Source organism: Artemia sp. Qi Xiang Cuo, chromosome 6, assembly GCF_049724085.1.
Source record: "Artemia sp. Qi Xiang Cuo chromosome 6, ASM4972408v1, whole genome shotgun sequence".
NCBI classification, from domain to species: Eukaryota; Metazoa; Arthropoda; class Branchiopoda; order Anostraca; family Artemiidae; genus Artemia; species Artemia sp. Qi Xiang Cuo.
This window is the reverse complement of record NC_142799.1, coordinates 31,134,992-31,162,378: the sequence shown is the minus strand read 5'-3', so window position 1 is coordinate 31,162,378 and position 27,387 is coordinate 31,134,992. Positions and strand designations below refer to the sequence as shown.

The 27,387-nt window shown below is 36.2% G+C and overlaps 1 protein-coding gene across 1 annotated transcript in view; it reads left to right on the top strand.

Annotated features, from left to right (window-relative positions):
• The window catches only part of LOC148951117 (uncharacterized), a 159,218-nt gene that overhangs the window by 65,978 nt on the left and 65,853 nt on the right, over positions 1–27,387 (top strand). Inside the window, exons 9-11 of the mRNA XM_089091001.1 lie at positions 4,449–4,645; positions 5,417–5,579; positions 7,254–7,450. Of these exons, the coding sequence (XP_088947127.1) occupies positions 4,449–4,645; positions 5,417–5,579; positions 7,254–7,450 (557 nt within the window). The remainder of the gene's footprint in view (positions 1–4,448; positions 4,646–5,416; positions 5,580–7,253; positions 7,451–27,387) is intronic.

Below are 27,387 nucleotides of genomic sequence, written 5' to 3'. Positions count from 1 at the left end.
AACATCGTTCTTATATACCCCCAGGGCATAACTACAAAACCCTTGCCCTAAGGGTTGTGGGGGAGTAACCTCCTCGAAAAGCATATTTTCTCTCTGAAAATCAGTTACTCTGAACAAAATGGCTATCTTAAAATTTTGATTGGATGTGTTTGGGGAAATGGTGGGCGTGGAAGGGGTGTTAGCTGCATTCCAATCACTTTCGACTATTAAAAAGGGCACTAGCCATTCCAATTTCCAACGGAATGAGCCCTTTTCGAAGTTTCTACGACAACTCCTTTGATACGAAGTGCCCTGGTATGGAAAAAAAAATAATACATTGTGCCAACATTGTTCTTTACTTAGGCAGCTCGATTGCGCTGCCTATGATAATATCCTGAATTGCCTATTGCTCTTTTACCTACCTCTATTCATCCGAAAAATCAGAAAGAAAAATGAACAGAATTTTAAAGTGGAAGGTAGAATTTTTGTTTCAAGAAAAATTTCTTCTTCTCCTTCCTATGAACCGATGTACATCGCGAACCCAAGATGACTGTATTTGTCGTTAAGGAACAGATTAGCCAGGATGACGGTTGAAGCCCGGAGGTCGATATCGATAACCAAAAAAGATAGAAAAAAACACGGCGGCGTATTAGTGACACCGCCACCGGTAGAATCAGCGGCGGTGTCAGCGCGCTGATTCAAGCTCGGCAGCGCGCCACCGTCTTTTTTTCGGTGGCGCGCCGCTGACTTTTCGGCACGGCTTCGGGGTCTAACTAAAACTCTAAACTCTAAGCTAAAAACTCTATACTAGAACTCTTAACTAGAGCTATACTAAACAATACCTCTAACTAAAGCTCTAATCTAAGACTCTTAACTAAAACTCTAAACCCTAAACTAGAACTCTTAACTACTATAACTATAACTAAAACTGTAAGCTAATATCAAACTGAAACTCTAAACTAAAAACCATATCTAAAACAAAACTAAACTAAATGTGCAATGAAAAACTCTAAGCTATGATTCTAGGTTAAAACTCTAAACTAAAACTTTTAGCTAAAACTAAACTACAAGTCCAAAAACACTTAACTAAAACTTAAATAAAATATAACTCTAACTAAAAGCCTAAGGGCTGAGAGTCTAACTTGAAACTCTAGACTCTGAACTACAACTAAACTAAACTATAACTCTAAACTAAAATTCTTAACCAAAATTAAACTAAACTATAACTTTCACTAAAACTCTAAATTCTCAACTAAAACTAAAGTAAACTATAAATAGAACTAAAACTCTAAGCTAAGACTCTAAGCTAAAACTCCAAACTCTAACTAAAACTCTAAGCTAAGACTCTATACTCTAAACAAAAACTCTTAACCAAAAGTAAACTAAACTATATCTGTAGCTAAAACTCTAAGCTAAGACTCTAACTAAAACTCTAAACTCTAAACTAAAACTCTTAACTACTATAACTCTAACTAAAACTGTAAGCTAATACCAAACTAAAACTCGAAACTAAAACTCTTATCTAAAACTAAACTAAACTAAAAGTGCAATGAAAAAACTCTAAGCTATGACTCTAGTCTAAAACGCGTAATGTTGTTGTGAAAAGGATGAGTACTTCAAGTTGTAAAATTGGTTTAGGAAGGACATTACGCAAAGAATTTTTTTCTGAAAAGATATAATAAAGCCTTTTGAAAAGTATTGCGTGGTGTTGGGGTATGCAAAAAGCCGTGAAGTAAAGTTGTGGGTGAAAAGGATGAGTACTTCAACCTGCAAGACTGGTTCTAGAGGGACATCATGTTAAGAACTTGTTCTGAAAAATACAATGAAGTCTTTTTAAAAGTATAGCTTGATGTGGGGGTATGCAAAAAGCCGTAAAGTAAAGTTGTGTGTGAAAAAGATGAGTACTTCAGCTTGTAAAGTGGGTTTAGGCAGGACATTGCGTAAAGAACATGTTCTGAAAATACATAAAAAAGCCTTTTGAAAAGTATGTCTTGGTGTTGGAGTGTTCAAAAAGCTGTAAGGTAAAGTTGTGGGTGAAAAGGCTGAGTACTTCAAGTTGTAAAATTGGTTTAGTAGGGATATTAAGAAAAGAACTTTTTCTGAAAAGATATAACAAAGCCTTTTGAAATGTGGGGGCCCTTCTGTGTCTCAAGTGTACAAAAAATTATTACAGAAATGGGGAGAGGGGGCTCTTTGGGGGCCCTGGGGGGGCCCTTTGGGGGTGCCGGGGGTCCTTTTGGGGCTTTGGGGGGCCCTTTGGGGTTGGGGTAGGGGACCTCATAACACTGTTCAAATGGAACGTGTGTATTATAACGACAATAGAGTTTTACCCCAAATCATCTTCTAAAATGTCTCAAACTATTTCGCCTAAATCATATTCTAAAATGTCTCAAACTGTTTCGCCCAAATAATCCCCTAAAATGTCTCAAACTGTTTCGCCCAAATAATCCCTTAAAAGTAATTTTTGCGTGTTCCTTTGTTTCGACATCCCTGCGCTGTCACAATTGAAATTCCCAATAAACCATTTCCCGCGTTAAATATATTCAATCTGTCTTCATCTCGAAGGTGTACCTAGCTACACTATTAAGGTTACGATAGAATATTAATTTATCTCTGTGACCTAAAGATCAGTGAAGCCTTATTTAAAAATGGAATTTCTATCTCTTTAGAGTCCCCCTTAAATTCTAGAAATCGAGTGATGTCATTTCTAATTCCTGACACTAAAGACCAGAGAAGCCATATTGTTTCTTAATTCCCGTTAGCGGACCAATTCCCCGCCGATTATGTAATCAATTTCTCAGAAATTCAGTTCCCATCTAGTCAATCAACACATTTTATTGTTCGAATTCAATACATAGGTGCAAAATTCGCCCTGGAGTGATTACACCAAGACAGAACAAATGAATTAATCTTGAAAAAGGTGTCATTGACCCGTTAGACTCGATCAAAAATCCTTGAATAAATTATATCCGCACAGTGTTACACTCAATTATAGATGGCAGCAGCCATCTCGTCCAGGAGTCAAAAGGGCCTCCCCACTAATATTTTAGACCCCTCAGGAATTTTTTTTATGAGTTCCCAAAATATCTCCCAGAGTGTTCTTTACCGCTTCACAAACGGTATATTAATGTTTTGCTTCCTGTTCGCAAACTCAGTTTAACATCGAATCTCAACGAAGCAACATTAAAATGAAAATATCGTTTAATTGGGATGATTTTTTTAATAATAGTCTTGAAAGACAAATGCGCTGATCAAGTCCCTCCACTGAAGAAAGGGCAATTAGAGTCATATGCCAACCCTGCTACAACAAGCCGATTTGATGTTGGCCCATCTACAAGTGATTCATCTGTCAATCCCGGTACAGCTAGCCAGTATTGAATTATTTACAAGTGCTTCATATGTTACCTCTGCTACAGCCCATTTCAATGTCATGTCCCCTGTAAATCATTTACTATATGTTGAAGGATTTGATTTATTAATTTCAAAATAGCTGGAGAAAATTGGATATACTAAGTACACCCACTCTACATCCCAAATTAATGCCAACCGATCAAGAAAGACATCATCAAAAACCCCAGCAACAAGCCAATTATTTACAAGATAAATACAAGTTTTACCAGACTATCTTAGTGATTGTTCATATGTTTTGCCAGCACCCTTGCATCAATTGTTTCAGAACTTTTGTGATAATCACTATATCAGAGAGATCTAGCTTTCCCATCCCCCTATCCCCCTTCTCCCTAAATTTCAAGGGGATTTTGAAGATATTTTACCTGCATTCTCGTATCAAATGTTCTAGAACTTCATTGATAATCAGTATATTAGAGAAACTCTATCCTCCCCGAGTGAAATTGAAGATTATAAGATTTTTCAGACCCTTCAAATATTGTAATAAAAGATTTGTCAACTACCACTCAAGGTAGTGTTATTTTAATCGAGTATTTCATGAAGTCCTCCTAAAGAATTTGATGGAAAATTTTTTTAATTCTTTCGAGCTATCATAGCTAATTTCAAGCGTCAGGCGACTGGTGGTACTGAGTATGTCAATATACTAATCCAATTTACGAATAGCGTTCATGAGTAATAATTCATGAATAATTAGCCAATAACATCAAATCCACTAAAATGCAGAGGGTTTCTAAGTTTACAAAAAATTGCACACTGAACTTTAAAGCAAAATCTGCAGTTGCCACCTTTTCTTCAAATTTTCTAGCTGAATTTTCTAACCATACATTTAGCTTGGCAAATTTTTAATGTAGTCCAATCTTAAAAAGAGTGGTAATTTTTGTATTCTTAGGTGTTACAAAAATTTCTGCTCCTTTGGTAACCTTGGCGGCTGCAGCTGTAAAAAGAAAACTGTCGTAATGAAAAACTAATGAAATTGCAGCAATTTCAGCCTTTTTGCAACAGTTAAGATAAAAAAAAATTTTATATGAGGAAACATTCTAATTGTGATTATTTTTTATTAGGTTTGTTCCATCAGGCCATTGCTCAATCAGGTACGGCTTACTGTCCCTGGGCATTAGAAAACGGATCTTTCGACACAGCAAAAAGAGTGGCAGCTGCCGTAGGGTGCCCCGCAGACAGTTCCAAAGAACTAATCCAATGTTTAAAAAAAACTTCTTCTGCTGATCTTCTTCGAGCACAAGAAAGTAGCTCTATAGTGGTAAGTGATAATTACAGCGATTTTGCTATAGAATGACCTGACGAAAGTACTTTAAATTTTACGTATAGTTTACAGAGTGTAGTGCGGGCATGTCAGCTGCAGCAACACTGTAACACCCTTTATTCAACACCCTTTATTCAACACCGTTTGCCAAAATAATACTTTTAGCCCGCACTATCAGACAAAATGAGTTGGATAAATTTGTCTAACCTACTTTCCTATGACTTAATTGTGTTTCAAGATAAACAGAACTTTTTTTTCTTGGAAGTGTTTCATGTATTTTTTCGAATCCTGTTTTATCTTCGTTCGTCAAATGAGGCAATAGTTTGAAAATTTTTGTGTCTTTCATACCCTAATTTTTTATATTTCTTCATGAAGCTTAGAAAAAATCTTCCGCCAAAGTTCCAGATGCACTCCGCTGCCATGCAGCCTAAATACAGAAAAGTGATTTTAAAACAACATAAGAATTCCGTGGCCACGTATAAACTTTCAGGTTTCTCATCCGAGTCGCAGCTGAGAGTTCGGTATCACCTCTCTCTCTACTGCTCTACTGCTCTTTCAGCATATTATATAACGTACTTCTAAATAATCTTTGGTTGCTCTATGTCAATATGTTATTTTTTTTTTGAAGGCCTAAATGCTACCCCCCTGAAACTGTGGCACAACGCAGGGCAGTTATCCACAATTTTAGATGCCGTCATACTGATTGTTCATTTATTCATACTTTACACTCAGTTTATTACTTACTTCACTTATATTCCTTGTTTTCAGGAGTTCTTAATGTTTCCGTTTCTTTGGGTTCCCCGAGTAGACAAAGAAAGAGCAAGACCCTTTTTGCCTGATATACCAGATAAAATCATTCAAGCCGGGAAATTCAATGATGTCCCACTTATAGTTGGTGTAACTGAGCACGAAGCACAGTTGTTTCATGAAAGTAAGCTTTAATCCTCATCTTTCTCTCTCTTTCTATCCCTTTCCCTCTCTCTCTCCCTCCATCAATTTTTCTCTCTTCTATTCTCTCTCTTCTATGCTTTTCTCTCCAGGCCTCTTTCTGTCCCTTTCACCCTCCATTTCTTTTATATTTCTTTTATATCCCTCTCCTTTTTTGCTCTACCTTTTTTCTTTGCCTTTTTAAATTAATAGACCCGATTACCCAGCCTTTTAGCTGGATTCCTTTATGAAAATACGATTAGTATTTTATGAAGCTTGAAGCAACTAGGCTTAAATCTTTAGAAATAATCAATTTGAAACACAATATATTTTCAGCTGAAAGAAAAGAGTGAGATTAAAATTCTGACGTACAGAAAGAATAGACATTATGTTTCATATTTAGGAAGTTGCTGCCCCTTAAACTTCACGCTAAAGTTCACCTAATGCTTTCTAGTTATAAGGTCATAACGAGTACTATGGTCGTCCCTACCTGTAGGCGTAACGATTACTGTTATCATCCTATTCAATAAAACCTACTGCGTCATTTGTGCTTTACTGAAAACAAATCATCTTACAATTATTTTCTTTTGTACTTATTACAACATTTAAAATAAACATAAAATTACTCTAAAATCAAGTTTTGAACTGATGAGCTTTCAGCAATTAATATCATTATATGTCAAATGTTCAGTTTAATTTTATTAGTTCTTGCCAAGGCTGTTCAAGAGAAATAGTTTCACAGCGAACAAGAGTTTGGATACTGCCCCCTTCCCTAACTGTAAAAGTCTAAAGAGTTTGGATACTGCCCCCTTCCCTAACTGTAAAAGTCTAAAGCCCACTGCGTCACTGGCGCTTTACTGAAAACGAATTATATGACAAAAATAGCTTTCTTTTCCAGTTGTTACAGCATTCAAAATGGAAATAAAAATTACAGTGAAATAAAAGTTTGAACTGATGATCTTTCAACTATTAATGTCATTATATATCAAATATTCAGTTTACTTTTATTTGTACTTTCAGAACTGTTCAAGACACATATAGTTATCAGTAAAGCGCCAATGACGCAGTATGTTTTAGACTTTTTCTGTGAGAGAAGGAGGCAATACCCAAACTCTTGCTTGTAGTGATTTTCCATCGTCGTAAGCTTGATTTACATATTCAATTTAAGTGTCACTCGTTTTAAGATTTATTTATTCATTTTTGTTAGCACCTATTGTATTATGTTTGCTATGATTCTTCATTTAATTTCTGTTCGTTTTGGGTTTTATTTATGCTTCAATATCAAAATAATTTAGTTCGTTTTAAACTTGATTTGCATATTCAAATTAAGATTTACCCGTTTTAAGATTTATTTATTCATTTATATTAGTAGCCTACTTGTTGTAAATTTTCTTGCTATGCTTGTTTATTGAATTTCTATTCGCTTTGGGTCTCATTTATTCTTTTGTAGCAATTTCTTGTCGTTTTGTGTTTGAGTTATTGTAGGTTTCTCTTTCTTCTGATATTAGGTTTAGTATGGCCTTTAAAGTTTGGTTCTGAATATATAGTCTCTATTTTCCAGACTTTTTTCCACCATTAAGAGTTGGAAGCAACAAATACTTGTCCTTTCAATCATTAAGAATTTTTGTGTACTCTTTGGATTTATTATATAGCCCTTTCATCGATAATTTATTTTTAGTAATCATTTATCATGGTGATAGTGGCTACCCTAAGCTGGATGGAAAAAATAGAGAAAAATACCTGACATTGCTTCTTCAGCTGAATGCTTCTATTCCAGAAAAGTTTCGGTCTAAAGCGCTAACCCAAATTATTTCCCAATATTTTGACAGAAAAGAGGACGTGAAGTTCACTGAAAATCTTGAAGGTATATCACATGTAAGTTTCGAATTTAAAGAACTATTTTACTCATTCTGAAAAATCCTTTGTCACTTACTTTTTAATAGAAGAAAAATTTGCACATTTGGGTAAATGCTATTTGAACTTGTTGACTAGTGAAGTTTTGCCAGGGAGCCCCCCAATTGTACCAACAAATACTTTAGTTGTTCCTTTGGCTGTCAACATAAAAAGAAGGCTTTTTAAATAATATTTATATCTAACTTGCTTTGTTTTAAATTGACGTGAAGCTATGATACTGATAAAAATGTACAAATGCATATTTTAGTAGTGGGGGGCATTTCAGATCCGAGCACATGCCCTCCCTTTTTCCATGGAATTCCGAGCGCATGCCCTCCCTTTTTCCATATGATTCAATCGCATGCCCTCTGACGTCACTGCGTCCTTGTTTCTATGCAAATTCCCGCCTTGGCAAGATTCCCAGCCTTGGCAAGAGTTCAATTCCCTTCTCGTTTAGGTCAGGTGAATTTCTGTGACAAGCCATCTTACCTCACGGTACACATCCCTTTGTTTTTCTATGACAAGCCCATTTGTTTTTCTGTGACAAGCCCTCTGACGTCACGGTACACGCCCCCTTTGATTTTCTATGACAAGCCTCTTTGTTTTTCTACGAAGAGCCCCCTGTATCCTTGTGAAACACCCCTTTTTTTTCTATGAAAGTCCTCCCAGGATTTATATGACAGCCCTATCCCTTTTCCATGACACACCCTCGCACCTGTACAATGCGACTAGCTGTTTCTACCGGAGCCCTGTTTCTAGGCAAGATTTCCCACCCTGGCAAGATTCCCACCCTGGCCTGATTCAAACACATGCCCTATTTCTAGATGAAATTATCAGGTGTTTCAGTTACTTCGAATGTGTTCGGGATAATACACAATTTCAATTAACAGGGGGAGTTCGTAACCCCTCGCACCTGCACAACGCAGTCACCTGTTCTATTAAAGGGAACACACTTGGCAAGGAACACACTTGGACTCCAATGACGTCCTACGACTTGCCCCGTTTCAAACGGACAAATATGTACTTTGCGTCAGGAACTCATGGGGGGATCCCCGCTTGTAATGTAATGACAGCAAACACCTTACGTAATTACTGTGCATCACTACCAAGTAATACTTTTCTCGTCCGAAACCCCCAGAGCATTTTTTTTCATTAGCTTAAGGGGGGCACACACTTTATATAAGGTCAGCGCATCTTACGCATGGACGGCGCATCTATCACTCCCAGATAATACCATTTTGACATTTTTCACCCAAAAGCCTCAGGACATTTTCTTTTTTTGGCATTTCATTTTTTCACTGGAAACACATTGAATATTTTTTCCTTTTTATTTTTCTATAGTTCTTAACCCCGCCAGGATTCGAAAGGTACCATTGAATTCCAATGGTACAGCGCCCCAAGCAAGTCGTCCATGAAACCATTTCCAGTATTTTGTATCTGGAACCATATTCTAAAATTAACCTATTGCATGACAGCTAGGATTCCCCGTTTGTTTTTTGGCACTCGTTAGAATGATGCGTTACTCTCCCAATTTGATGCGCTCGAGGGAGGCATTTGCTCTCAAGATATTAATAACGATTAAATATTCCGCCTTCCCCTCTAGCATGCAATACCGGAGGAACAAGGTTGATATTAGATGCAAATTAAGACATATTAAGAGCATTTAAGGAAAATATCAATTTCTTTGAGTACCTGTCAGATTTTCACCTCTTCCATGGGAAAAATTCCTGAATGTTTCCATATTAAACACCCCCATGGCATCGCTACATCTCCCCCAAGACATCTTTCAGGCAATTCCTAATAAAAATTATGCTTTTAAATCCCGTGATTCAATTTTTTGCAATCCAAGCCTATCGTGATGCCCCACAAAATGATCCACACCGCCATGACATGACACCCATCCATCACCACATGGCACCAGACCCCCCCCCCCCCCGGATGACCTGATATTAGTGGTATATTTAAACCAAATATACACAAAAAAAACAGTACATTATAGAAAATCTGTAGCTATAAAAAAGATTGATATTTGTAGCGATGAAAAAATTATTTGGCTTATACTAAATGCGGTACTAAATACTGACCGCGTCAAAGGCGATATTATGCCCAAGGGTCATGAACTTACACCTTGTAATTTCTCCGACAGCGCCGCTTATAGCGCTAAAGATTGTGTCAACTAGGCCAGCGCCACTCTCAATTAATAAGAGAAAATTGAACATGTAGACATATAAATGTGGCCTCTTTTTTCTCGAGCTATCTGGAGATCAGATTCCTTTGGGAGCGTTTACCTTGGAGACATACGAACTAATTACCTATTATTAGACTAGACGCAGACATATAAATGAAATAAACACAGATAAAAAAGGCAATAGATTTATTGACTTACATATTTAGGTGCACAGCAATGGGTCACTTCAAATGACAATAATGGTGACCAAGATGAAAGAGTTTAAGACTTCTATCAGAATGGTCCTGCTTCAACTTTACGAATCCTTCCAAATCTGATTTACGAATAAACTTAAAAAGCACATCTACCCCACTATCAAACATAGCTTTTCAGTCCTGCGCCGTGAGGACTGGTTCACCATTGGCGCGAGTGGACCAAGGATGTAAATCTTTCGTCCAATAATTTCTTTTAAATATTTTTGATGATTTAGACGTTCACACGGTTCTTATCGTTTAAACTTCCTGCAAAAGTGACTGCACTTTTTCTCTTTGCTGATTAAGGACTTTTCATTTTTGAAACTAGATTTAACTTAATTAGAGGAAGTCGGAATTATCTTTAGGAGGAAGGAACTTTATTTTGGTATTTTAAATATATCGCATTTTGCTTATGGTACATATTACCCTTCCCAACAATTAATGACGTCCCGTCATTAGCAATTGCTCGCCTTTTGGGTTTTAAAATATTCGCCATTTATTAACTATTTCTTCTACATAATTATTTTATATTTATGTTAGGGCTTAATCGGGAGTGCTAAAAATTTTCCCTATTACCTTTTTTATTTTATTCTACATCCCTATCTAAAATTCATCTACCGGACTAAGATTATTCATGGTTCTAGGCTAGCTACTATACTAAAGATTTTTTTAATTCAATTTTTACAAGGCTTTTTTTTTTGCTGTCTATATGGCACACTACTATATATCTACGCTACATTAAATGAATATCTCGACAACGCTACACATAACTATCTGGACATCTAACACTACGTACAGAAACGATTTAAAACACACAATATTGGGTTTACCATTTCACTGGTAATATTAAAACACTTTCACTATTGGGATTTTTGAATTATCAAAGTTATTAGGAAGTAACACATGTAGATTCACATCTATTCATCACCTTCGAGTCCTTAGTGTACTACACCCTTCTGTTGTAAATTATTGTCCTTCACTCTTTTTGTCTTGGCAAAAATTTTGAAGCATTTACGTTATGTTTTCTTCAAGGAACAGTTCGAGCCTGACTGTCTTCACACGACAAGTTTTCTCTAATAGTCAACTGGGAAATGATACTTCCCACTACAGGTGTTGGTGTTTTTCTTCTCAGCATATCATTTTTAGGATTTTTTGAGGCCCATAGAGAATGTATTCTCGCGTAAAATTGTGCATTTGTGCCTTTTATAAAATTGTTAGCTCATGGCTTGCGTCGATTAGCCTTTGCGGTGATTCCTAGGTTAATCACGGGGTAATTGAAGTTTGGATTTAGAATGGGTTGTCATCAAACTATTGTGGTTCTCTTACCATATTGTCTTTATGTTGAACGTCAAACATGTTCAAAGACCTGTCAGCATAATATATAATTAAATATTGTTTGTCTATCATTGACCAATGGTTTTTTCGTTGCTAAACTTCAAATTATCTGTAATTTATTCTGCAAATAACTTAACATGTCTTTAAATTAAAATATCGTTAAATGTCATTTAACTTTATCCATCCACCTGTTCGATGGGGTTCTCAGAATTAAACTTTAAATTGTCTTTAACTTTAGCTTCAAATATCTTCATATGTCTTTAAATATCATTTAACTTCAAATATTGTTAAATATCGTTTATCTTGTATTGATCGATGGGGTTCTCAGAATTAAACTTCAAATATAGTGTTAACTGATACATAATTTGGCTCATGGTCAAAGAAACGACGATTAAAGGTAACTGTTGTTTTCGTAGACTAAGCTGGGATAAAAATTGCCTGGAGTCTATGGTGAGTACTCTTCGTTGGTTGAGATATGATGAAAATAGATGCTACTGGGTCGTATCTGTACTGGGCAGCTCATTGTAATGCTCAATAACCAATGTGTCCATTTACTTCCTGTAATAAAAATAACGAGGCAGAATCAAACGTTCTTCAAAGTAAACACTCATAGTACAAATAAGTCATGCATTGATTGGGTTATTATAAAACAACATAGTTCCCATTGGGAAATTATACTTTCTAATATACACTACTACATACACTTTATTTTAACTTCTTTCAATACTTAGTTAATTTTACATTAGATTTAAAATAATCATTTAAACAGAGTTTATGCTACATGGTTAATTTTTTTTTTAGGTCTAATTTTACAACTTATTTCATGCCTGCATTGTTCACGCACGTCCGTGCTGTTTAAGAAACGCATTTGCAGCGTCGTAACCACAAAGTTTTACGTAAACGACGCTGCAATGAGGGAACAAGACATAACAAGGACGAATGGAGGCCTCTATACCCACTCGTTTTTTTAATGTCTTCCCTATTTCTTGGCTTAGATGTTTTCAGGAGGTGTCAGATTTAACCTCAGCTGAAATGCAGAGGTTTTCTTCTTCGTTTCCCCTTATTCTTCTCTTGGATTTTCTATAATTACAAGTCAACATTGGTGTCTCATATTCGACTTTCCAATGAGGTAATTAGATGCAGGGTTCCAAGCTTGCCCGCGTAGATTTCAGTTGATGCATGGCAAAGAATATAAGCGTAATGAAGAACTGACATCAATATCTTTTTAGAAGGCTATTGTTTGAACAAACCCTTCAGCACTAAATAAATAAATATGATATTAAAGTCTTATTAGAATCCGTTAAGCGAAAAACACCTTCGCATTAATAGGGAATTCCTTGTGGGTTTTACTTAGTCGCCATTGGACATACACAGGGTTTCAATCCATGTATCTTAACTGATCAAATGGTTTTAAAATTGTTCATATTATTATTGAGATATAATTTCACATCCGCCGTGAAATTCTACATATAAACGTACCAATAGCCAACTATTGGTACATATATTTCTCGAGTAAGAAACACATGAATAAGCAAGCGTGCAGCACATATTTACACTGGTATCCTATATTATGTGTAGGCCTAAAACAATTATATTCTGCACTAGGACAAAGTATTTCATATATTTAGACGCTTCTGTACTGATAATTTCTTGTTTTGGATACTATTCATCTTAGTTAGGGCATAGGTCGAATTTTTTTTTTTTATAGAAAATTCCATGGGACCTGAGTCAGCATAGGTAAGATATAACGTGACTGACTTGCGAAAATATGTCACAAAAATTAGAGCACAAGATGTGTCATAGATAAAACAATGAAATTAAAGAACATTTTTGTCACAGAACTATAGAACAGTGATCTCTCTGTTACTGTATACATCATACATAAAAACTAATGAAATTAAATTTTTTCACCAAGGATCTAAAGACATTAATGCCTTTGTTTCTCTTTGAAAGTAATGTTTAACACAGCTGTAGGACAGCATACGTCATAGATATTAAATAATGAAATTAAAAAGTTTTTTTTTTCCTCGGAGCTATAAGAAAGTAAACTCTCTGTTTCTCTTTCAAAGCATTCTGATCCAAAAAACGAAAACTTAGTTCACTGCAGTTTCTATTCAACCTTTAAGTATTGCTTTGACTGGCCCTGATTGGCATAAAAATACTAATTTCTTACACTTGAAGGACTGAGAAATATCCCTTCCTACGGTCGTGTACACACAAAAAAAATTAAAAAAAACAGACAAGGGCCGTTAGTTCCACTCCACGCTTACCACGACACGTGGTCCAACACCCCATGTAGTTATCAGTCGACCACAAGCTTCCAACCATTGGTTATTTTATGTTTCAACCTTTCTATTATCCTTTGAAAGGGCATAGAAATAACACTAACAAAAATAAGACATCTAAACTTAATCAAATCCTTAGTAACATAGACTAATTTAGTCTAAGGTGTGCAAAGTATAGCAATCAAGGATGCTTGTTTTAACAAAACATTGAACGTAGTTTTAATTAAACTGAATTACTAAGGTATGTCTTATGTCTAGCTACAAAAATAAAACCTACAAATGCTCATCCTCTCTCGCTCTTAAATAAATAGAACAACATAAAAAGAAAATTGACATTTTCAAATAAGCAGTTTTTAAGAACAATAGACAGACTTTTGACGACTTTTCTTAATTTTGTTGAATGGTATCTGTTTATAAAAAAAGCAATAAGTTAAGTCTGATATTTGCCATCATTACAAATAACCCATAAAATTAATAAGCGCAAATAACGCGGATATTTATCCACTAGGGGACCTAACGTGTGCGAGGGGAGTCGACCTCAGCAACAAAAATGACACTTGACCCAATAAAAATATATTCATATATTTTTAATCATTCCTTGTAAACAATCACGAACACTGGCTTGTTTTACATCTACATGACTCTGAAACAGCCATGGTTCAAAATTCAAATTTTCTTGTTCACTCATTTTACGGAGCTATTTCAGAATTTGAATTTTTTCTACCACCATTATTCACGCGAAGGTCATCTGTGTAGGTCATTTGTGGGCTTACATTCTTTGTAAACAAGCATGAACACTGGCTTGTTTTACATCTATATGGCTCTAAAGCATCCATGGTTTAAAATTCAAATTTTCTTGTTCACTCATTTTGCGGAGCTAATTCAGAATTGAATTTTTTCTATCACCATTATTCAGATGAAGGTCATCTGTGTAGGTAAAGGAGACCCTTTTAAGACCTATCCCTATGCCTCAATTTTCTGTGATTAACGGTTTCTTTCGCCGAATGCTAAGCTTCCACTTTTGTTTTCTTATTTATTGTTACTTTTCTCGTTTTTTTTCATTCTTTTCCTCAAGTAATTTAATTATATATTTATATATCTTTTTCTTCCCTTTGCTTGTGGAGCTGCATAACTAACCTATTATTTGTTAGCTTTAACAAATTTAATTTTATTGATTATTACTTCCTAAAATGTAATATTTTCAAAGCATCTCTACTCCTAAAGCACTCGGAAATGGCAGTGTTCGTAGTGCTAGCTACCTCTGGCACCACTTATTGGGGTGTATGTGCAGGGTCACTACTTTTAAAGGCAAAAAATTACGCAAAAAGATTGCTATGCCACTTACTCGAATGACGCAAAAAGATTGCTATGCCACTTACTCGAATGACGCAAAAAGATTGCTATGAAACTTACTCTAATTACGAAAAAAGATTGCTATGCCACTTACTCGAATGACGCAAAAATATTACTATGCCACTTACTCGAATCACGCAAAAACATTGCTATGCCACTTACTCGAATGACGCAAAAAGATTGCTATGCCACTTACTCGAATGACGCAAAAAGATTGCTATGCCACTTACTCGAATGACGCAAAAACATTGCTATGCCACTTACTCGAATGACTCAAAAAGATTGATATGCCACTTACTCGAATGAAGCAAAAAGATTGCTATGCCACTTACTCGAATGACGCAAAAACATTGCTATGCCACTTACTCGAATGACGCAAAAAGATTGCTATGCCACTTACTCGAAGGGGAGAGCCCCTTGTCAGCCCTAATGTTAGTGAGATTCCCGCTCTTACCCCAACGTTTCTGCAGATATCGGGTTTGGTACTACCCTATTTACAGTATACCCTGTCCCAGGGTATGGTAACGCGATCGAGTGGTCAAATGGCCACTTTCTAAAGCCAAATGTACCCGCCTTGGGTTACGGCTAAAAAATTTCTACTCTCTCCTTGGAGGTAATAACCCTCCCTGTCAATATAATAATGACGGTGCCTTGTAGCTTTATTCCTACCCTGCCTGGGTGTTACGGAAAATACTACACAGTTTGTAGAAAATACCTTACTTGTATTTTTCCAAAAGGGTCACAAATGTGATTAAAGAAACGGAAATAGGTCATTTATTTGAAAGGAAAAGAAACAGGGTTGGAACCCCAACAGTAGCAGTTTTTTTATCCATAAACAATAAGCTTATAGCCTCTACCTGTAGTAAGGCTGAATTAGGACCCCATTTGCTACTATTATGCCTAAAATTCTTCTGTTTCTACCAACGTTTCATCGGTCCAGCTAGATTTTGTTTTTCTTATTTACGTATTATCTTTTATTTTATTCTTTCAATTCACGGTACAAATACTTTATTATTTAGTGATATACGGCACTACTGTTTTGCATTTATTACCCTAACACTAAAAGAATTACTAATTATGTGCTTGATTCTACTTTTTAAAACCTGAATACTTTTTTTTTCTCATTTTACAATTCTTCATTGAGCCTTTTCTCCATTTTTTCTATTGTACCCAACTCTTTGAGGGGATACAAATTTATTTCTAATAGCCAAAGTTCAAGCAAAGCTGCTCGAAGCTAATTCGAGCGCCGCTAAAAGCGAAGTCCATTTACCTTCCTCTTTTGACAAAGCCATTTCTGTTTCAATATACCATTTTTTATTTAGTCGACTCGACCCAGTTTTCCCAACTTCCCCCAGTTAGAACTTAAAGAAAATAAAAATATAGTATATATGTAACCTATTGGGGGAAGACTATTATCTCCTATGAGATATCTAAATGATTTCCTTGTAGTAGCTTAGCGGAAATAGGCCTAATTACTTTTCTTATATGTCTGTATCTCTCCAATAATTAAATTTAAATTACAAAGTTTTAATAGCCTAATTAGTTCACAGTTTTCCTCCAATTTCCGACTCGCGCCATTTGTAGCAATAGAAAAAATTGATATTTGTAGCGATGAAAAATTTATTTGGCTTATACTAAATGCGGTACTAAATACTGACCGCGTCAAAGGCGATATTATGCCCAAGGGTCATGAACTTACACCTTGTAATTTCTCTGACAGCGCCGCTTATAGCGCTAAAGATTGTGTCAACTAGGCTAGCGCTACTCTCAATTAATAAGAGAAAATTGAATATGTAGACATATAAATGTGGCCTCTTCTTTCTCGAGCTATCTGGAGATCAGATTCCTTTGGGAGCGTTTACCTTGGAGACATACGAACTAATTACCCATCATTGGACTAGACGCAGACATATAAATGAAATAAACACAGATAAAAAGACAATAGATTTATTGACTTACATATTTAGGTGCACAGCAATGGGTCACTTCAAATGACAATAATGGTGACCAAGATGAAAGAGTTTAAGACTTCTATCAGAATGGTCCTGCTTCAACTTTACGAATCCTTCCAAATCTGATTTACGAATAAACTTAAAAAGCACATCTACCCCACTATCAAACATAGCTTTTCAGTCCTGCGCCGTGAGGACTGGTTCACCATGGGCTCGAGTGGACCAAGGATGTAAATCTTTCGTCCAATAATTTCTTTTAAATATTTTTGATGATTTAGACGTTCACACAGTTCTTATCGTTTAAACTTCTTGCGAAAGTAACTGCACTTTTTCTCTTTGCTTATTAAGAACTTTTCATTTTTGAAACTAGATTTAGCTTAATTATAGGAAGTCGGAATTATCTTTAGAAGGAAGGAACTTTATTTTGGTATTTTAAATATATCGCATTTTCTCATGGTACAAATCTTGGATCCTAGCATACAACCCAGTGGGTGGTAAGAGGGAGGGGGGAGTGTTATTAGAGATAGATTTAAAGCGTTTTAAGAGATACCAACAAAAGATTCTTAATGGAAATATCTATTTCTTCAAGTGGGATGTTAGATTTCACACCATCATCATAATACGCCCCCTACCTGCATCCTTGCCCTTGATATTAGAGTTAAATTTTTACACAATAAAATATATCATGACACAACAATACATATAACTTAATTTCATATTTTTTATCGATTTTTTCATGATATTAGATTCACACAATTTCAAATCAATGACACGTTTTAGAAACGAACACACGGTATACGGCATTGTCGTCTCTGAAACAACTCTGTCTGGGCAAAGCCCTATAGTTGGCGGGAAGAGGCCGTCTCTGGAGGGAAGGAGGGCCATTTTTTCCGTCACCAGCTCAACACTGCCCTTTTTATTTATAGTTTTTCTTTCGTTGCGCAAAGCAGTAATTTTCAAGTGTTTATTTACTGTTATCCCGCCTCCGTCTGCTGCAGGTACAGCCCCCCCCCCCTGGTCGCTAGCCACCACCAAGGAAGTGTTCAGTCCACCAAGTGGTTTGTCTCAGTCCTTATGCAATCCAGGGGGCATTTTTCAGCAAAATATATCAAAATGCGTAATGGGGGGAAATTTTTATTCCCACCCACCCCGCGCGCTGTGGGGGAGTTTGGTCTATGTCTACTCATTCTGGGGACGGAATCCGGCCATCCCACGTTCTGTGGTGGAGTTTGGTCTGTATCTGCTCATTCAGAGGACGGAATCCGGACTTCGGCTAGACGATAATGGAGATTAACAATTGGCCTTGCTCGAGATAATTTAAAAGTAGTAATAATACAGAAATTATCATAGAATTTTTAGGAATATAGGGGGCTTGTTATAGAAAAACAAAGGGGCTTGTCCTAGAAAAACAAAGAGGTGTGTACCGTGACGTCGGAGGGCTTGTCGGAGAAATTAACCTGACCTAACCGAAAAGGGCATTGAACTCTTGCCAAGGATGGGAATCTTGCCAAGGCGGGAATTTGCATATAAGAAAGGATGCAGTGACGCCAGAGGGTATGCGCTTGAATGATATGGGAAAAGAGAGGGCATGGAGTCATGGAGGGCACGGATATATTTATAGATGCTGGCATAGTGTCATGGATTTTTGCCAAGTGTGATCCCTTTGATAAAACAGGTGACTGCGTTGTGCAGATGGGAGGGATTACTAGCTCCTCCTGTTAATTGAACTTGTGCATTATCCCGACCACATTCAAAGTAACTGAAACACCTGGTAATTTCATCTAGAAATAGGGCATGTGCTTGGAATCTTGCCAGGGCGGGAATCTTGCCAAGGTGGGAAATCATGCCTAGAAACAGGGCTCTGGTAGAAACAGCTAATCGCATTGTAGAGGTGCGAGGGTGTGTCACATGAAGTCAGAGGGCTGTCATAGAAATCACTTGGAAAAGGGATAGGGCTGTCATAGAAATCCTGGGAGGACTGTCATAGAAAAACAAAGGGGTGTTTCACAGGAATACAGGGGTCCTTCATAGAAAAACAAAGGGGCTTGTCATATAAAACAAAGGGTGTGTGTACCGTGACGTCAGACGGCTTGTCACAGAAAAACAAATGGGCATGTCATAGAAAAACAAAGGAGTGGGTATCGTGACGTCAGATGGCTTGTCAGAGAAATTCACCTGACCTAACCGAAAAGGGTATTGAGCTCTTGCCAAGGCTGGGAATCTTGCCAAGGCGGGAATTTGCATAGAAAAAAGGACGCAGTGACGTCAGAGGGCATGCGCTTGAATCCTATGGGAAAAGGGAGGGCATGTGCTTGGATCTGAAATGGCCCCCTCTACTGATTTTTTCTTTTTTTCATAAATGCAGTTTTGAGCTCTGGAGCTCAAAAACTAATTTGAAACAAATTTAAATGGCTGCTAAAATAAAACAAAAAGTGATACAAACAAACAGTTGAATCAATAGGTTAATTCCCTTCTCTTTTTTTTATTTATGTAAGATTAGCGTCTTACGACCTATCATCTTTTGAACAGCCATTGCCAATCGAAATTGTTTAATTTGTATCTTTACTTAAGAAGATTTACAATGAAAATGAACCAAGTCGAAAAAAAAAACAACTAAATATAAGAATTTACAGTTAATGCACAAACCTTTTTTACGGATTATAATTAATTTAAAATCTAATTTTATTATTTCTCAAAGAAATCTGACACGCTTGTATTTTAGTAGTAAGGCCCCAATTACTTGAAAATACACATATACTTTTACAAGCCTGAGGCATGGATATGTGTGTATATTTTCAAGTAATTGGTTTACCAGGTCCATTTGCCTATTACAATGAACTCTACATGGGGAGGCAGACAGGTTTTCGGAGGTAACACCCATTTTTTCGGGTCAATCAGAGAGTGGCGGTCACACTAACTTGATTAGTAGTTGGATTCGGATATAGGGAGTAATTTTCATTGTAGTTCATATTAGTAAGAGAATTGAATTCAGAGAGAGAATAGTTTATTTGAGAGGATATTAGTGGATAAAAAAAAATGAGTGGTTCATTTACACTATTTGAGATTAATGATGGAAAAGACAGCAGCAGCAGCAACGATATACGAGTACCCAATGTAGCTGTGGAAATAACCGCTGGCTGTAGACTATGCCTTGAATGGGACATTATATATTCAAGATATGTGATATCATTAAGCAAGTTTAAGCAGGAGGAGTTTGTTTTGCTGGAAAAGTGAATATTCTCCATATAAATAAACTTCGGTCAGCATTAGATGTCCTATCGAAATATATTGATGAGAACAAAATGCATCAGTGAATTTTATTATTATTATTATGTTCAATAAAAATGTTTCTAAATGAATGATGTTTTTCTTTCTTTCTATAGTAGACTAGCGTATATTTTCTAGAGTACAAAAAGAAATTCTGATTAGTCTGAAGTTGGTTGTGAGAGAGTTAGGACTCTAAGAAATGGATAGATTTGATAAAGAGCGAATCATGAGGAATTTATTTCTTATAGAAAAACGTTTGATTCTAGATGATGATTTTCTAAAGTTGTATATTCCAAGGCAGACATTTTCTCGGGGAATGCTTGTAGATATAATTAAAACTCAGTATTCATCATTAGACTATTGTATGAAGCTTCTACATCGTGGTCCAAATGCATTTACACAATTTATTGATATATTGATCACGACACGGCAAAATGATATTATGGATATGCTTTTAAACATTAGTTTAGAAATTTAGGACTTTTTTCATGAGAAAGATGGTGCTCAAGGATGATTTACTCCTCTCTCTATCTCAGACAATTTTTGTTGTTGTTGCTAGTTCAGTTTCATTGTGCTAGTGAGAGTGTTAACACATGACAAAACGTTCAATACATGTCCGTTATGTATGTACTCACTGGGCAGTTGGTCCTCATCATGCGAAAATTGCACAATGATTGAGGAGTGTAATGAAAAGTATCGATTGTGCAACACGTGAAAATTGCATAGAGAATAAGCTGTACAAATTAAAGGTTGTAATTCCTGTCTTGAAGAGATGTGTGACTCTCATCCTAGAGGCTACCTATGTTCCAGGTAGCGCTAAGACAAAGGCGTTCAGTGGGGGATGGCCTATTTCATTAGGTCCGGGATAATTTCTGACCTTGATTTGGCGCAAGTGTCACAGAATTGGCAATATTGTGGTGTTAGAAAGTTCTGAAGAATAAAGCCGGGCTAGCAATTCAACTGCAGTAATTGCCGGCGAATTATCTTTTTACGTCATCGTTGTGAAGACAATTTGTGTTATGATTATAAGCCAAATGATTTTTATTTGGCTGTGACGGAATGTGATTCGACACTTGAGGACACTGTTTGTGAAATTGCTTCAAATAAGCAAATTGAAACATATGAATTTTATAGAATGAATGAGAATAGTATTATTGACTATACAAAGAGATATGACAAGAGTGGAGTCAAGCTCTACTGTAGAAAATGTGACCCTGACATTGCAGTACATCAGGATCAGTGAACTGTGAATTCAGATAATCTATCTGCACTAGTTGTTGTCGACAAACACCTAGTAGTAGATGAAATCTAAAGAGTAGAAAATTAATTTTATCATGTATATAATTTTTTTTTATCAATAAAACATTTCACATACATCTTTAGAGCATTTTATTTGTAGGGCACTAAAGTCAATATTAAATAAACTTGTAAGTATATTCTCCACTAGAAAAGTCGTTCAATCGAGGTAAGTCAACGTAGATGTCGAGAAACTGCTTGTAGGTGTAGCCACGACATCTGAAAATGAAAAAGAGGAGTGCATGAAAGCCATATGTCTTAGTTGTTAAATCCTGTACTCTTCTTTGATTTTGAATAATGATTTCCCCCCTGCTTTCAATAAAGTTGCTGTTGTATGGAACGTAGAATTTATACGATAGGCCAACAGGGTAAAAAAAATCAATATTCTTCGCTGTTTGAAAGATGCATAGCCACTGACCGGTCTTCAAAGTCGACGGACTGCTATTAATAATGATTAGGGTGTTGTTAACACTTGGAATTTTTTCAATGAAGTCCGAAGGTATGCAGTAGGACTTGTACCGGGACATGTATGGATCCATACTAAATACGTTGATTATTTGGTTAGTGTTCATGGTGCTAGGTCTAGTAGATTACTGCCGTCGGGTGTGATTTCCCAATAGGTTTCAAATTGACTCAGTGATATTAGCGTGATACTCTCGGTCAGAGCATCGGCAAATGTACACTCTAAACGTACATTCCCTGTTCGTACTATGGTCATATCCTGTGTGCCAGAAAAATCTAAAACAATAACCCCATGATTTTTTGAAAACATTGAATCGGTTATTTCATTTTCAAATAGTTGAGAATCATGATCTAGGGATTGCATGGCCAACTCGTACAGAGTTCTATAGGATTATTTGTCAAATGAATGAGTGTAAAGTGGAGTACCATTCACTTTGCACACAAAGCTAGATAGACCAAGAAAATTAAAATCATGGGGGGATTCAGTCCAGGATCCAACGGCAATGCCACTCTTCACAAAGGCCAAAGCCAATTTCGATGGGATTTCTCCATTGATAAATGATGAATCGCTATAGCTACGAGAACCGGTGGCAATGTGACGTTGATTGGTGATCGTATGGGGAACAAGAAGTTTAATGTTGTTGCCATTGGCTCTTAGCTTTACCACTGCCAATGCAACAGAGCTCATTACCTGTTGTTTTTGGACGTGGAGAATTGCCGATGTGATAATGACACTTGCATCAGGTGCTGCAGGAAGTGTTTTTCTCAAAGTTACATTTGATGGGAACATCTGTAGCTTTATGTCAATCTTAACATTGGGGGGTAGCCATTGGGATATATTGAATATCTCATGATTTAATTTTCCAACTAGATGACACTCCTAGGTCACTGCGGTAGTCAACTCACTGTCAGTATCAACACCTGACCGATATTCATAGCCTTAATGATTTTGCTCTCAATTCCTTGTAGGCCTTTGGTTTCATCATCATAAATTGTATGTAGCTTGCATAGTTTGATAAATTATTGATAGTGCTCACCAATGTTCCAATCATAAATACATTAATTTGTTTGAATAGGTTGTGTAGAATACAGTTTTCATAGGAGAGACCATCGCCGGCATTTGGAGTTGTATTATCTGACTTTTTCTTCACCACAACATTTAAATCAATAAATGTTGACGACAAATCAATGAAATAGTCGTCATTAGAAAATATTTGAAAGAGTACATTTTCAGAAAGGGGTTGATGGGAGTGAAACTGCTCATAGTAGCCATACTTGACACTGACATCAACATTTTCAGCATTGAATAGATTCAATGAGGAACTAATTGATGGATATGATTCCTTGTGGGGGAGATAAGTCGTCTTAAGAGAAGAAATCCTTCTTTGATCTAACAATCTTTTTCTTCTTCTTCTTCTGCTTATTGGGCTTCGTTGTTTTATTCCTCAAAGTTCTTGTTGATGTCCTTCGCTTTCCGCCTGGGTGGAAACTGCTCAGTGAATGACGCACAAGCATCATTTTAAACCCCACTTAGTTTTGCTAAAATCTGATACTCTCAGCGACGCATCATACTTAAGATCTTATGTTCTCTTTAAAATTCTCCCTAAAATTCTTACCTAACCCTCAGTTCTGTCGTGTGGAGACTGCGAAATTCGATACAGCAGGTCCAAGATATTTTCTGGCAAGGGGTAGTTCAGAACAAAATAGCCTAGAAAACCAGCTACCAAGACCATAGTCAGAAATTGTAGTACGCACCTTGTAGTAGTCCAATCTATTGCTTATTTGACGTAGACTCAAAGCACCAACATAAAAGTTAATATCGAGACGGACAAATGAAATTCTTCTATTGTTCATTTTTGGTGATTGTATTGTCGTTGTTGACAATGGGTCGAAAAAGACAAGTAATCACTGCTAAGCCCTTTGTTATTGCTAGAGGATCACCCAGTTCACTTTTTAGTGTTAACTGACAGAGTTCCAAATACGAAGTGTTTACAGGAACATACTGAAGATGCTTTATGTTATAGTGATGAACAAGTTCATGAGTTTTTTTTCGCTCAAGAACACGTAGGAGGGGGACATTTGAATTACCAACTCTCGATGCTTCCAAAAAGGATGCATAGATAAATGTGCAAGAGTCCGAGTCGAAACCAGGTGGATAATCAGCAAATATATCTTAATCTATCCCGTAAACGGTGCCAGCATTTTTCCCATTGATCATATTCTGTTTAAAGCCAAGAACATCTCTCAGATTATCATTGAGAATAATTGTTTTAGTGTCAACAGGTGAATCAATGTAAATTCTGTCTTGGTCCAATGAATAGTTACAAGAGAATGTATAATTCCTGTTATATTAGATTTTTCTATTGACTGTATGACACAAATCTCCCATATTATCATATTTAGTGTATTTCAATTTGGTATGTGTATAATCACTAGATTTAAGTGCTTCAACCCATTCATAGTCGACATAGCCCAACCCATTCATAGTCCAATCGAATGGTATAACTTTTATATCTTAGGCCCGATCTTTTCTCGGGAAGTCATAGGTATTTTTGAGAATACAATCGACAAGACCCACTTCATGTGCACCATCAAGTTTGATGGTAGGGGAGAGTTTTGTCCAAAAATCACTTGTCGTATTCATGTTATTGTAAAGAGGATCGGAAACGTTGGACATGAATGTTATATAGAAATCATTAGGCATTTTCAATATCTTTAACACCGATCCAAGAATCAAAATCAGAGTTGTATCCTAGCCACCGAACTAGTAACTGTTTCTTACCCCTGCGAGTACGTGTCTTTAATATCTTTTCAATTTGATAGATTTCATTAGCATTTTTAAATTTTTTCAGTTCATAGTCATAAAGGCCACCAAGAATATCATCATCTTTGGTATAACGTAAGAGATACGTTATTGTCTTAGTGTCTATTATTTTTTCCACCTTAAAAGGTTTGGTGGACCACGAGTAAGTCCCCTTCACAAAAAAATTTGTTGTTATATCAATTCGAACAGTATCACAAGCATTGAGTTTATTTTTCATCTTCTTGACAGCCAACGATTCATTGGAGCACTGTTTAAGAAAGGTGTCAATTGTATCATGATCATAATGATGAACTTCCGTTGGTCTAGAGTTTGACAATGATCGATGAGGTCCTTGATTATAAATCAACATGATTGTATAAAGATCATGAATAAAAGCCGATGTATTTTTCAATGTACAATATCTTAAAATTAAAAGTCGAATAGTTCTTATCAATCGTTCGGCCAATGCAGCCTTTATAGGACTGTGACTATGATAGAGCAGTGTACTATATTTCTCTAGTACTTTTGCAACATGGGGATTAACAAATTCACTACCACGATCCGTTTGAATTTTTTTATTAGTATCCTGTTCGAGAATAATTTCAATGGCCTGAGCAACTTCAACACCTCTCTTTGATTGCAATGGAATTGCATATGCATAGCGACTAAAAACACTGATTGCAAGTAGGATGTACTCTTACGGTGTATGGTGACGTCGTTGAATCTCATCTAGAGTCAGGATATCTGCTTGCATTATATGCAATGGGAAAAAGGCTTTAGTTTTTCGATATTGACTAGCACGAAGTCTATGATTTCTGTACAGAGTGTAACTTGATTCATTTTGTAGATAGTCTTGTACACTTTTAGTGTGAACACCAGTGACTTTGGAAAGAGTGGTGGGGAAACTTAAACTCCATGCCTCACAATATTTTCATAAACACCTTTCAGAACTTCAACCATTTTGAACGTAAAAACGTTGTGTAACGTCCGCTACCCTTTTGTATACTGGCCGTTGGTGGTGGTGGCGATGGTGATATTGACTTGATACGTCTTCGCTTTTGTCTAGCTATCATCGGTGTGCTAGTATTGTCCAAAATCGATTTAAAATCTTCTTCTTCAAGTTCATTTTTTAATGATGTCAATGTTCTTGTTGATGATGACGATAATGCATGTTCATTTAATTTTTTTAGAATTTTTCTATTGCCAATAAGACTTTTGGGGAAGTTTAATGTATTTAGAAAGTTGTATATATGAGTGTCAAATGATAATAGTCCTTTACGATTTGTAGCCATATCATAGATTAAATCAAGTAGATTATAGCTCTTGACCTGAATTATAATCCCTATCTCATTGCTCTCAACTTGAATATGATCTTGACCACTTTTCATGATATAGGTTCGGAGTCGTGTTATTTTTTTGCGCTATGAGTGGGGCATTAGATTTACAATTTTCGATACAATTGAATCCAATTCCTCCTTCTTCAGTTGTGTTCCAGAAGCAGAATTCTGAGGAGATAATTCTTTTTTGGGATCAGCACCACCACCAGAAGTGGACTTCGGTCAATAGGACTTGTGTTATTCCAATCAGCAAGGTGAATCCTGAATTAAAAACAGTTTTTTATCATCTTCAATAGTCTATTGTCAAAGAATTTACTCATGTTGTACTCAAAGTACTTCACAAATGAGACAACTAATTTTATTGGATTCACTTTATACGGTTTTGACATTCTCACTCTTTCTCTAGAGAAAACTTTTTAAAAGTTCTGCAATTATTGGCAGTAAAAGTGTGAAAAAGCTACCGCCCGCCTGAAGAAGTCGTTTCCTTTTGAAATTCTTTCCTTTCTTTTTAGAGGCCACTGTACGTACAATGGAACGATGTTGCGTTGCCTGTTGCTTAACTACTTCTGGCACTTGAACATTACCCTCGATCAAATTTAAACAAAGTTCGGATATTAGATTTATGAAATCGTTGTCAATACCGGGTTTGAGTTTTGCTTTCCTGAGTGGAGGTTTCGAAGTGCTTAAAACTGAAAACAAATATCTATTTTCATATAGTTTCTTCAGTGTCATGATAAATAATAATAGGTGTTTTTACTGTTAACGGGGAGATATACTGTAATTTCATTGTCAAAAATATCTAAGACTACACGCAGATCCTAGGGTGTATTTTGATTAAGATCCAATAGGATATAGCCGTAAGGTCTATTAGTTGCCTAATTGTATGCTGAGAGCAGAAATTTGGGGGCCCCCGGATAGATCTGTTTGTTGAGAGTTATTAGCGAGCTAGAATCACGAACAACTCTGTAGATGATATAGTAGTTGTAGTGCAATGAAAGTGTTCGCATACATTTTCTCTGATGAAAGAGATAATGTAGAACCAGAGTAACGGAAGTCTGTTCATGATGAAAGCGAACAGTGAACAATTGTAGCATTTCCTGGGACCATTGTTCAATAGATTCAGCCAGATCGTCAATGATCAACCAAGAGTTTTGTTCAATAATGTTGAAAACATCAAGTCCCTGTATGAATTGTATCTGCACCAACCCCCTCGTGGCAGTAATTGCTTTTATTTTATCATACGACTCCTGCCAAATACTATAGCAATAGTAGATTTTTTTCGGATTTTCCACAAACATTTTATTGCAATTTTTAATTATTCTAGTTAACAGTGTTGTTTTGCCTGACATTGACAACCCATACAGAAACGATCTGAATTGTGTTTTAAATTGATGCGTGTTTCCTTTAA